Here is a 12,114-nt window from a genome sequence, read left to right on the forward strand (position 1 = left end):
TAGGACTAGCACTTTAATTTTCTCTGAGAGATGTTTTTCCTCTCAGCTGAGTTTGAGGAGTATAGTTTGGGGAAAATGCTGAATGCTTGTTTGTTTTATACTTTTATATACTCTGATAGTATTTGGAGGGTAAATTTGATAGAATTCTATATTGGGAGTTAAGCAATGGGACTTTTTTTCTTAAAGTATCTTTAATGGTAATTAGAATAAGGAAAAAATGTGATTACAGTTAGACTTACCATTTATAATAGTTTTTTATTACTGTGAAAGGCAGTGAGAAGCAGATAACCTATTGAAAAATTTTTTAAGCCAAAAGTGGAAGTCTTCATAGTATCAGGTATTCATCTTTTGGCCTGTGTTGAATACTTTTTGTTTGTGTAGTCTTCCTACACTGTCTTTTATGGATACTTTTGCTTATTTAATTACAAGTAATCTTAAATTGGGGACATTAATAATAGAAATTCTTAGCTTATATTTTGGGTATGTAAATTAGGGTGGCAAAGCATAAGATTTACACAGACACAGGACCTCAGTCGATTTATCAAGATGTGTTCAGGTTTTAAAGCATTTAAAAAATAATACCTATTTGTAACATAAAATGGGCATGGTAGCAATATAAATAGCTTAGTATATATAGGTGGGTATACAGATATGTGTATTAATACCAGTAACTAATAAATATAAAATAAATTACTGTTATTTGATGTCTTTAGTAAGGCCTACCTACCTTTTATTTATGCATGTTAAAAAATCTGTGCTTGTGCAGAATTTACACTGAAATAATAAAATAACTGTTTTTGAAATTAGTAAATTAATGTAGACTTAGATGTTGTAAAATTTAGGAAAAAGTAGGATTTGTTAAAGCTAATTGAATGTAATTTTTCTGTTCCTATAAATAAGGTATAACCATTATTTAAATCAAATTTTAAAAGCTGTCTTGAATTCCATCCATGTTTACAGGTATATTCAGATAATATTGTTTAGAGATTATCCCTCCACGTCTGGTTGTCTTAAGTAGAAATTTCAGTTCTAAATTCAGCACGGTGCTTTTGAAAACTTAATCCATATGCTATTTTCAATTTAGTGTGATTTTGTACACTGTTTTATTTTTTGAGGACTCCATAATGGAAATGTGTAGACAACTACCACGTAATTATAAGTAGCTTTTCTAAAATAGATATATGCAGTCAACTTTTTAAGTAATATTTTAGCAGGAGCAGTAGAGAAAGAGGACAGAAAGGGAAAATGTGCGGAAGTTGCAGTTCATATCAAAATTAATTGATTCAAGTTTAGTGTTTAAATACAGCAATTGATGAACTTATTTTATAGTAAGTTTTTCATTTTTTAGTTCTAGGGATTTTTTTCTTTTTAGTGTCTAAGATTGTTTTAGTGTTACACTACTTTTATTAGGCAGTCAAGGTGTTTATAAGCAAGACATTAGGCATTAACCACCCCTCTTCAGATAAGTATACATAAATTGGTTCTAAAAGTCAGGACGTTAAGAAGTTTCCTGAGACAAAGGAACTTTTATTGTTAGTGATTCTCAAAAATTTTAGTAATTCCCAAGGCATGTTCTTTGAATTGGATTCTTTTAGGCATCTCTGACCTAGTTGGTGAGAGGTCTTTTTTACCTTGATGGGTGTAGGCTTCCTTTTAAATTGAAGGTGATTACATGGAGTAGGCTTTTGTTTTTTTCTGTCTGCTTGAAAAATTGAATAGAATATATTGGAAGGTTATCAAAATTGTTTGCATCACCAGTAGGTAGTTTTAGTAACTAGGATAGGGGCACTCATTAAGGAACAAATTTCAATTCGCACATATTTGTTTTTTCTTTTTCTTTTTTTTGACTAATTTGGTTATTTGCCATTTCTGGGGATTAAACTTTAAAAAATGTTCTTCTTTTCTGTATCTGATGTTCTGTGTGCTATTAGTGATGCAGCCAACACGAACGGTTGTCATGTGTAACACAACTTTCGATCACCGCGAAAACACCGTCCTGGGAAAGCGTCCATGCTTGATATCGTTTGGTTCATGAACATTAAGTTTCCAGTACAGGTGACCCATAGCTCAAAGTGTTAAATAATTGTCTACATTATTCAATTTTTAAAATAATATTCCATTAATGAGATTGTTAGTCTTTGAAGTTTTGCTCACTTTTATTTTTCCTAGTAGAGCAGGATAAAAGGAAAGACTTAAGTTCTTATTTATTTCTTTGTACAGATCTGATAGATAGATTCATTTATTATTATTATTTTTTAAGTGCAAGGGTAATTGTAAAATCATAGTGTAAAGTTTGTGTGGTGTTTCTGCTTCCCGTAATGTTTGGAACTTGCCTCTGCAGGTAAAATTCCAGAGGAATCCAAAGCCCTCTCTTTATTGGCTCCTGCTCCAACCATGACAAGTTTAATGCCTGGTGCAGGCTTGCTTCCCATACCGACCCCAAATCCCCTGACTACAGTAAGTATTACACACCCTCTTCTGAAAGGGATTTATGTTCAGTTGTGTAATCATTTGAAAAGAACTTAGAAAATTATTTCTGTTTGGAACCTTTTTTTTTTTAATGAAAAGGATTGAAAATGTCTGCTCAATTTTTCTACTTAATGTCTATTTAATTTTTCCTCCCATGTTATCGTTGACTTAAACTGACTTTTGGAATTACTTCTGAAGTAATTGGGCATTCGTTTAAATTTGAGAACTAAAGTAGATTATTCATTGGAGAATCATTTATTGAAACTGAGCGTTTTAGATTGCGTGGGGAATTGGAAAATCTAGGTAACTATATTTCCGCGTTCATGAGGACTAAATCTTTTAAAGTAAAATAAAATGATCCACAGCTTTATAACGGGAAAAAATATCAGAAACATTTAACTACATACATTTAGGAACTTAATACCTTTTTTTGTGATTTCTAAGAGGGGTTAAATAAGATTTTGCTGTTGGGCAGCCCGGGTGGCTCAGCGGTTTATTGCTGCCTTCAGCCCAGGGTGTGATCCTGGAGACCCGGGATCAAGTACCATGTCAGGCACCCTGCATGGAGCCTGCTTCTCCCTCTGCCTGTGTCTCTGCCTGTCTCTCTCTCTGTGTCTCTCATGAATAAATAAAATCTTTTAAAAAAAATTTTTGCTGTTAATAGGCTCTTGTTTTTATTTATTTATTTGTTTGTTTATTTATAAAAAGATTTTATTTATTCATCGGAGATACACACGCAGAGACAGAGGCAGAGACATAGGCAGAGGGAGAAGCAGGCTCCACACAGGGAGCCCAATGTGGGACTCGATCCCGGGACTCCAGGATCATGCCTGGGCTGAAGGCAGGCACTAAACCGCTGAGCCACCCAGGGATCCCCCTCTTTTTATATTTATTTTAAAGAAGGGTCATTGTTTTTCAAAAAATAATGCAAGACAAAATACAAAATTCACCTTAATTGTAAGTTGTATCTTAGATTTGTGGTATTGGATTATTAGGGAGTGAATGAATACTAGCTTTATGATAGTAGTTAATTTTTTTAAAATACTTTTTTCCTTTTTTTTTTTTTTTTTTTAAGATTTTATTTTTAAGTAATCTCTGTACCCAATGTGGGCTTTAAACTCACAACCCTGAGATCAAGAGTTGCATGCTCTACCAACTGACTCAGCCGGGCGCCCTCTTCCCTCCTCCTTTAGGTAAACTCTACTCCCATTGTGGAACATGAACACACCTGGAGATCAAGGGTCTCAGGCTCTACTGACTAAGCCAGCCAGGTGCCCCTTTGATAGTAGTTAATTTACCAAAGTTATGAAAGTGGTCTCTGAAACTTTGAAGTGCAAAATTTTAGGTCTTTTTTTACATGTCATTGTATTGCTGGAGACCTGCACTGTGATCCCTGGTGGGAAAATGCTTTTTATTTTTTATTTTTTGGGGGTGAGGAGGATGCATTTTTGTATTTATTTACTTACTTGAAGGGGCAGGAGAGAGAGAGAGAAAGGGGGAGGAGGGACAGAGGGAGAGGAAGAGAGAATCTTAAGTAGGCTCCACACCCAGCACAGCACCTGACATGGGGCTCAGTCTCACAACCCCCAAGATCATGACCTGAGCCCAAATCAAGAGTCTGGCGCTAAACTGACTGAGCCACACAATTGCCCCTTTTATTTTTGAGATTTACTTATTTTAGAAAGAGTGTGAGTGGTGGAAAGAATAGAGGGAAAGAGAAAGAGAGAATCTCAAGCAGACACCCCCTGAGTGAGGAGCCCCAGCACAATGCTTGATGATCCTGAGGTCGTGACCTGAGCCAGTTGAGCCACCTAGGCACCCTTGGAAAATACTTTTTAATTCAACATCTGTTTGAGTTTGATATTTTAGATACTTTTTAGATACTTTTTAGATATTTTCTAGAAAATTTTATTTTGGTTGTATTCTGGCATATTTTAACACGTTAATTTCTGGATCACTTTTTTTTCATAGTATTGTCTTGCACTCTTGATAATTCTTAGAGGGATTGGTTAGCAACAGTGTAAGTTTTTATTTAATTTGTTGCCTTGAGGGGAAATGGTTTTCTTTTAATTTAGCTGTGGATAGCCATTATTTTGAAATTTAATTTATGAAAAACAATTCGAGCTAGAAAATAGAGGACAGGTGACCCATTGTGACTTGGTTCCTGCTTACCTCTCTGACCTTTTTCTTACCTGTTTCCCTAGCTTACTCTACTTCAGCCATACTGGCTTTGTTGTTTCTTAGACATTCCAAGCATATTTTTGCCGTAGGGCTTTTGTATTTATTCATCCTATGCCTGGAACATTTTGGTTTCAGGGAAGCCATAGTTTCTATGTCAGAAGGCAAAAAGTGTTATGTCAGGAGTTTAGGTCATCTTTAACCCAATGAAGACCAAAAGGGTAACTAAATACTTAGTTTCTTAGATCAGGGCTAGAAAGTAGACTAATCATCAAAAGAAGGGCAATCATATTGTTACAGAGCATCCACATTCAATAGAACTTTCTACTATGCTGAAAATGTCCGTATCTGTACTACTGAGTGTGGTAACCACTAGCAGCATGTGCCTATTGAGCACTTGAGATGTAGCTGTTGAGCACTTGAAATGTATGTGTTCCTGAGTTTTAATTAAAATTCAAGTAGCTGTATGTCATAATTGACTATTATATTGAATAGCATAGGGATAGCAAGATGATATGAAAGGAAGACACAGGAAAAGTTTCTAAAAAACTGAACTTTAAATTTGAGAAACAAAGGGGTTGGATGAGATGATTTGGAAAAGCTCATTCCAAGTGTATGAGTATGTGTGTGTGTATGTATGTAAATAAGTATAATGTCCCAATGGAGAATATTTGCAGGTCAAAGGGATTGACAACTGAGAGTTACCTGGAAAGGCCTGTTTAAAGCTTTAAATCCATGCAAAACTAATAAATAATAAGAGTCATATTTGTGATTTAACACTAGTATATAACAATTCTTTTGCACAGTTAAAAAAAACTTAAATATAATAATCCTCAAACATCTGTGTACCTTATACCATAGAAGACAAAGCTGGGGGGAAAAAAAGGAGTGTCGATATACAAGCAAAACATGGAAAAAAACTAGGCTTGGGGTGGTGGCCTTGATTCAGAGATCACTCTCCCATTTCGAATTGAGCTATTTTATACGACTTTATGATAACTTGAAACGGTGATGCTGAGCAACAAATCTAAGATCTGTTAGTAGCAAGATACCACACATTATAATAAATACTATGAAGAAAAACAGTGATGTGGTTGAGAGGAAATGAAGCTTTATATGAAGTGAGGGAAATCTGTTAGAGGATATGAATGACCTGATTTCTAAAGGATGTGACTGGCAGCAGGAACACTAAGTGAAAGCCCTAAGGGGGGAAAAACTTGTGTCTTCAAGGTATAGAAGGGCAGTCAGTATAGTTGAAGCTTAGGAAATGGGCGTGGTGGTAGTATGTGTTTTGAGATAGTGGAGGGTTAGATAGGGTACTGATAATAGCGCTTTTGGGCCTTGGAAAAGAATTTGAATTTTATTGTAAAGTTAACTAGAAGCCAATGATTAGTTTTAAGCAAGGTGTAAGACATAATTTGGCATTTTATAAAGATCTTACACAGGCTTTTGTGATGAGTATAAGTGATATTTTTGTTTTATCAATTTCATCTCTACCTTGAGGAAGTGTTTTTACTTTGTATTTGTTTAATCTTAGTTTTGTAACAATATACAATGTCCAAAATTTTCTTTCCTTTTTTTTTTTTTTTTTTGGAGAGGGGGAGAGCGAGAGGAAGAAAATAGGAAGGGACAGAGAGAATGTTAAGCAGGCTGGAGCCTGACTCGGGGCTCTATCTCATAACCTTAAGATCTTGACCTGAGATGAAATAGAAAGTTGGATGCTTAACTGAGCCACCCAGGCGAACCCCATTGCTCGAAATTTTAAATCTCATAAATGGAAATAAAAGTTGTAGCGTAAGTTCACATTAAAAACATGTTCCTTAACACGAACTAAAACTGAACTTAGTAATGTAAAGATCATTCAAAGGTTTTGTCCTGTTCCCACCAAAGTATAAGTCAGTTCAGTATTTTAGGTTTCTTAGGTAAACTTTGTCCCTGTTTCACTTTTAGTTTGTGCAGTCGTACCTTGCTTCTACAAACACTTAGTAGCTAAGTAGCTTTGGGAAAATTATTTTACATCTGTAAGTCTTTATCTGTGAAATTGGCATAATATTCATACTTACCTTTTACAGTTGATATGAGGATTATGTTAATAACAGAGCAAAGGGGCACCTGCATGGCTCAATTGGTTTATTAGCATCTGCCTTCGGCTCGGGGCATGATCTAGGGTCCTGGGATTGAGTCCCACGTCAGGCTCCCTGCTCAGCAGGGAGTCTGCTTTCCCCTCTCCCTTTCTCCCTTCCCCTGCTTGCATGCACATGTGTGTTCAGAGGGAGAAGCAGGCTCCCGATGGGGAGTCTGATGTGGGACTTGATCCTGGAACCCTGGGATCAGGACCTGAGTCAAAAGCAAATGCTCAACCGCTGAGCCACCCAGGTGTCCCTCTTTCTCTCAAATTAAAAAAAAAAAAACAAAAAAAAACAAAAACTTAAAAAAATGCGGCAAAAGTTAGGTGCAGTGATTATTAACCATAAGGAACTCAGTCAATGTTCTTGACATCCCAAGGTACAGGTGATTCTCATTATTTGTGAATTCTGTACTTGTAAATTCACTGACTTAGCTACAATTTATTTGAAGCCTCAAAAATCAATACCTGGTGGAGCTTTTACAGTCATTTATTGACACATAGAATGATGAAAATTCTGAGTTAGGTGCTCTGTATATTCTCTGATGAGTTCAAACAGCAACACCGCCTTCTTGTTTTAGCTCTTAGTCTGTAAAAATGGTTCTTTTTGTGGTCTGGTACCGTGAATTAAACATTTTTTTGTGTTTTGTTGACTTTGCTTTTTAAATTAGCCCCCAAGTATATACTATTGTGTTCCTAAGGGCTGGAGGGCTATGATGGGCCTTATAGAGAAAATATGTGAGTTTGGTAAGGTTCATTCAGGCACTGGTTGATAGTACTGCTGGCTGTGAGTTCAATGTTAATGAATCAACAATATATATTAAATAAGGAGTCTTTAAATAGAAACATGTAACACAAGATAATGCATTTATTGGGTGAAATAGATGAAAATGTGACCAGAAGCTTGCAGGAACCTAGCCCCGTATTTTCCTTAGGAACGCTGATGTAGTATTTAGTAATCCAGTTCTCGGCAACTTTATGACGTGACTACTGTGAAGGATAATTGACTGTTCATTTTTAATTTCAAGTTTTAAAGTAGTTACCTAGGTAGTTAAGAATTATGTTGTTTTTCTAATGATACACAGAACTGTGACCTCCTTCTCAATAATTCAGATGTATACTTGGCTTAAAGTTAGGACTCCCTAGTCTCCTTCCATTCTTGTTGAATTGATAGTTTCTTTTTAAGGTTAAAGAATAGTAATCTTTGATACTAATAGAAAATATGTGTTTTTTCTTTCTTTTCTTTCTTTCTTTCTTTCTTTTTTTTTTAATTTATAGTTGGGTGTTTCCCTTAGCAGTTTGGGAGCTATACCAGCAGCAGCACTAGACCCCAACATTGCAACACTTGGAGAGATACCACAGCCACCACTTATGGGAAATGTGGATCCTTCCAAAATTGATGAAATTAGGAGAACAGTCTATGTTGGCAATTTAAATTCTCAGGTAACTAATTTAAGAAGCAGCTGAGTGGTAGGACCTCTTACTCTTTCCTGCTTCTTCAGAGTCATATCGATTATAAAGTAACATTTACCTAATTTTTTAAGAAGGATATACGTCATTAAAGTGTGACTTTGTTTCTTCAGACAACGACAGCTGATCAACTACTTGAATTTTTTAAACAAGTTGGAGAAGTGAAGTTTGTGCGGATGGCAGGTGATGAGACTCAGCCAACTCGGTTTGCTTTTGTGGAATTTGCAGACCAAAATTCTGTACCAAGGGCCCTTGCTTTTAATGGAGTTATGTTTGGAGACAGGCCACTGAAGTAAGAAACCCTAAACAAAGAAATTTTAATGATTTTGGAAAAGCTTAAACTATTTCTGATGTAATTCAGGCTTTTTTTTTTCTTTTTAATAGTAATTGGCAATTTGTGGAAAGGAAGACTTTGTGTTAAGTATAAATGAAATATATGAGTTATTTACCATTTTAGCTTTTAAAATTATATTTGAAAGCATACTATTTTCTATTTTATAAGATCTAATTTGATGTTAACCTTATATACCCTATATAATGATTACAGGTCTTTCCCCATAAGCTCTGATAAATCGGTTTGGGTTTGCATTATGACTAGACTAATGGACGGTTGAATCTACGTTGATGAACTTAGAGTAATATAGTAATAAGAATCCAAAATCCTAGAAGGAAAATAATATTGAGTGCCCAGAAATATTTTAAGTCATACATTTTGAGTGTTAATATTTTCTCATATCCTTGTTTGCAAAAAGAAAAATTGGCATAGACTTTACATTTTCAAGACCAGAAATTGTTTCTTACAGATTATTGAGGCAAGAGTTTTATCTGAATTTCATAGGTAATTGCCTTAGTTATACAGCTTTCAGCTATGAAAAAATTAATATCTTTTTTTAGTGAATGCTTGTCTTCTCTGTGTGAAGGGGGGTAAAGTGAGACTCATCAGATTCATTTATGTGCATCAGAGAAACCACTTCTAACCTAGTAGGGAAGAGTTTTATCAGGTATCTCCCACATTTGAAGCTGTATCTGACTCACCTATGGTCCAGGGTTGATTAAAATTGTGCACATATAGAGGTTTTCCTGCATTCTCCCAGCGTGCAGAGATGCCGACAAAATCTTATAATCCAGATGAGAAATGATTCATTTTAATATTGGTGTCAGCATTTTAATTTATTCTAACGTAAGTTGTGTGGAAAAGCACTTGTCTTGGTATATTTAAGTATTAGAGAAGTCAGCTAGTGTTGTTCTTCTTTTTTCTCTGCTTTTGGCCTTGTTAGCAAGAGATAAAGATGGATGGTAATGAGATTAATCATGGTTTTGATGTTGGTTTTGATTATTCTGTATTTAGTTGTATCATTCTTAATGTGCTTTTAAGATGTCCTCAGATTTATAAATACGTCTGTCTTTTAAACATTTGTTTCATGTTTTGTAAAATATGGTGTGTATTTGTGATATGCTAATATTTTTAATTTAGAATTAATCACTCCAACAATGCAATAGTAAAACCCCCTGAGATGACACCTCAGGCTGCAGCTAAGGAGTTAGAAGAAGTAATGAAGCGAGTACGAGAGGCTCAGTCCTTTATCTCAGCAGCCATTGAACCAGGTAAGGCCACAGTGTTGTTACATAGGTCACAGTTTAAGATCATAGAACCTTAGAACTGGAAGGAGTTTTAGAGTTTATCTTGTTCAGTCCCATCATTTTACAAACAAGAAGACTGAAACTCAAGAAAGAGTAAGTGGCTTTATAGCGTCAAAGGTCAAAGAACTGCTTAGCACAAATGTTGTATTTTCCCATGATACTGAATTGAAGCACTGATATTGAATTAGTTTGAGTTTCATCAGTTCTTTATGTTTTCGTAGCAGTCAGTGCCCACAACTGATTTGCTTAACGCAAAGTATAAATGTTATTGTGAGGCTAAAATGAATAAATATACTTAAAATGTTAAAATCATGCAGGTTCACTTTCCTTCAAAGTTTTCATTTTAAAAATAGGAAAGAGAGCCCATGATTTAGACAAAATATGAAGACTTTTAGCAAGGTAAAGGAACACAGACTTTTGTGTTGCTAACTGAAAGTTAAAATCCAATTTAAAAATGTCTACGTGGTTTATAGTTGAGCAGATTTCCTAAATTAGCACTCAGAATTTAAGCTTCACTACTAGCAGAATAAATGGAGAGAAGATTTAAAAATCACTGTCATAGGAATTACAGACATGTTATAATGGTACATTATGGCAGCAACAAAATATTACGAACAGCTGTTTATAATCATCTGGTTTATATGTACTGCTGCAGGGTGGCTGCACTCAACGAGTTTATGCAATGACTTTCTTGGATGTTTCTGAAGGATAATTGCACAGGAGGAGGATGTACAGAGAGTAGGCCCCTTGCACTATATGTGGTACATTCCACTTGTGCCTGATTATTAACTGGGATCTTTAATTGTTCTGAGCTTACACTGCAAAGTGGTTTTTTCCTCCCAGAGTCTGGAAAGAGCAATGAAAGAAAAGGCGGTCGATCTCGTTCCCACACTCGTTCAAAATCCAGGTCTAGCTCAAAATCCCATTCTAGACGAAAAAGATCACAATCAAAACACAGGTGAGAATTTCTGCTATCCTATTTTAAATTTTTTGGTCTTGTGTTTAAAATAGTTAAGATTTCTGAGGTTTTAGAAACTTTGCTGGAGCTCACCAGGACTTAGGTTTATCATTAAATGTTGCTATAATTATAATACTGTAGTTACGAATGAAATTTTATCTAATGCATAATTTTTATTATCTCTAATTTACAGTTTTGGAGGTTGGTTTTCTATCTTGAGGTGCTTTATTCCTGATTTTTCTAAGAATAAACTAGTCTTTATACAGAACTGGTAGAAAGTTTTCATTCTTCTTCTTGAGAAAAGGAAACATATGTGTGGTGATGCTGAAGTATTGTTGAAGTAGCAGCTCCCCTGCCCCTCAGTCCCTTCACGGCTTGGAGAGTAGCACCTTAGATCTTGGTTTCTAGTACTAACTTATCTCTAGTTCATGAGTCAAGTGAGGTGCTTTAGATCTTTGGTATTCTTGATGATAAGAGCCTTTTGCTCCCCCTTTGGGACCTGAAGCACAGGAGTGACTTTGCACCTTTAGCTCCAGTATTATATTATACTTAAGCTCTGTTTCTGTTCTTTTTATCTTACTTTTGAACATAGTTCTGTCATTGTGATTTTCTTCTTTTAATAAATCTGTTTTGTATTTAGTCCAAAATAGACCTCAAAATGTGAACTTGCAACATCATTTTGATTGGAAGTGCCCTAAGAATCAGGTTTAAAGTGTCAAGTTTTATTGTCTTCTCTAGGATACATAGGGAGATGTTACTGAAATGTGAAAATGTATATAGTGGATCCTAATTATGTGTTAATATGTATATACATACTTAGATCTGAAGAGAAGAGAGAGAAAAGTATATGTGCCTGTGTGTGTGCGAGCTGTGTGGTTGTATTAGAGAAGGAGGAAGGTTTGAGGGGAGGGAAAAGGAATCAGTATGCTCTATGTTCAGTGTCAGCAGCAAGCTCAATTTAGTCTGTTCTTCTATGATATCAAGGAGATTGAAGCAATGAGATAGGAAAAATTATATTCTTTGACTCTAGTAAACTATACTTCTGACTGCTTATTGGTATATACATTTCTATAATTCTTAGTTTGTAAAGTCTCTTTTGGGATATAGTTTACTGTTGCCCTCCAAGGTCTTCCAGTAAGGCAAATTCAGATCCAAGTGAAGGAAGTCGTTGCGTGTACAAGGAATAAGGCAGTGCAACAGAAGTCAGTTAGATTATGAATATTTTACAGATTGACAGGATGTGGTGAAGGTAAAGGAGGTAAAGGAAATACAA

General features: G+C 35.3%; 1 protein-coding gene across 7 annotated transcripts in view; it reads left to right on the top strand.

Moving 5' to 3' along the window:
• SREK1 (splicing regulatory glutamic acid and lysine rich protein 1) overlaps positions 1 to 12,114 on the top strand; it is a 45,368-nt gene that overhangs the window by 12,910 nt on the left and 20,344 nt on the right. For 5 of the 7 annotated variants that reach the window (XM_072826678.1, XM_072826679.1, XM_072826680.1 and 2 more), the window contains 5 exons: positions 2,342 to 2,457; positions 8,051 to 8,215; positions 8,356 to 8,534; positions 9,717 to 9,847; positions 10,727 to 10,841. In XM_072826678.1, coding sequence (XP_072682779.1) covers positions 2,342 to 2,457; positions 8,051 to 8,215; positions 8,356 to 8,534; positions 9,717 to 9,847; positions 10,727 to 10,841 — 706 coding nt within the window. Of the gene's footprint in view, positions 1 to 1,931; positions 2,056 to 2,341; positions 2,458 to 8,050; positions 8,216 to 8,355; positions 8,535 to 9,716; positions 9,848 to 10,726; positions 10,842 to 12,114 lie in introns of those variants that run through there. The other 2 variants (XM_072826683.1, XM_072826685.1) reach the window with 2 other exon arrangements.

This window comes from Canis lupus, chromosome 5 (assembly GCF_048164855.1).
Source record: "Canis lupus baileyi chromosome 5, mCanLup2.hap1, whole genome shotgun sequence".
Taxonomy (NCBI): domain Eukaryota; kingdom Metazoa; phylum Chordata; class Mammalia; order Carnivora; family Canidae; genus Canis; species Canis lupus.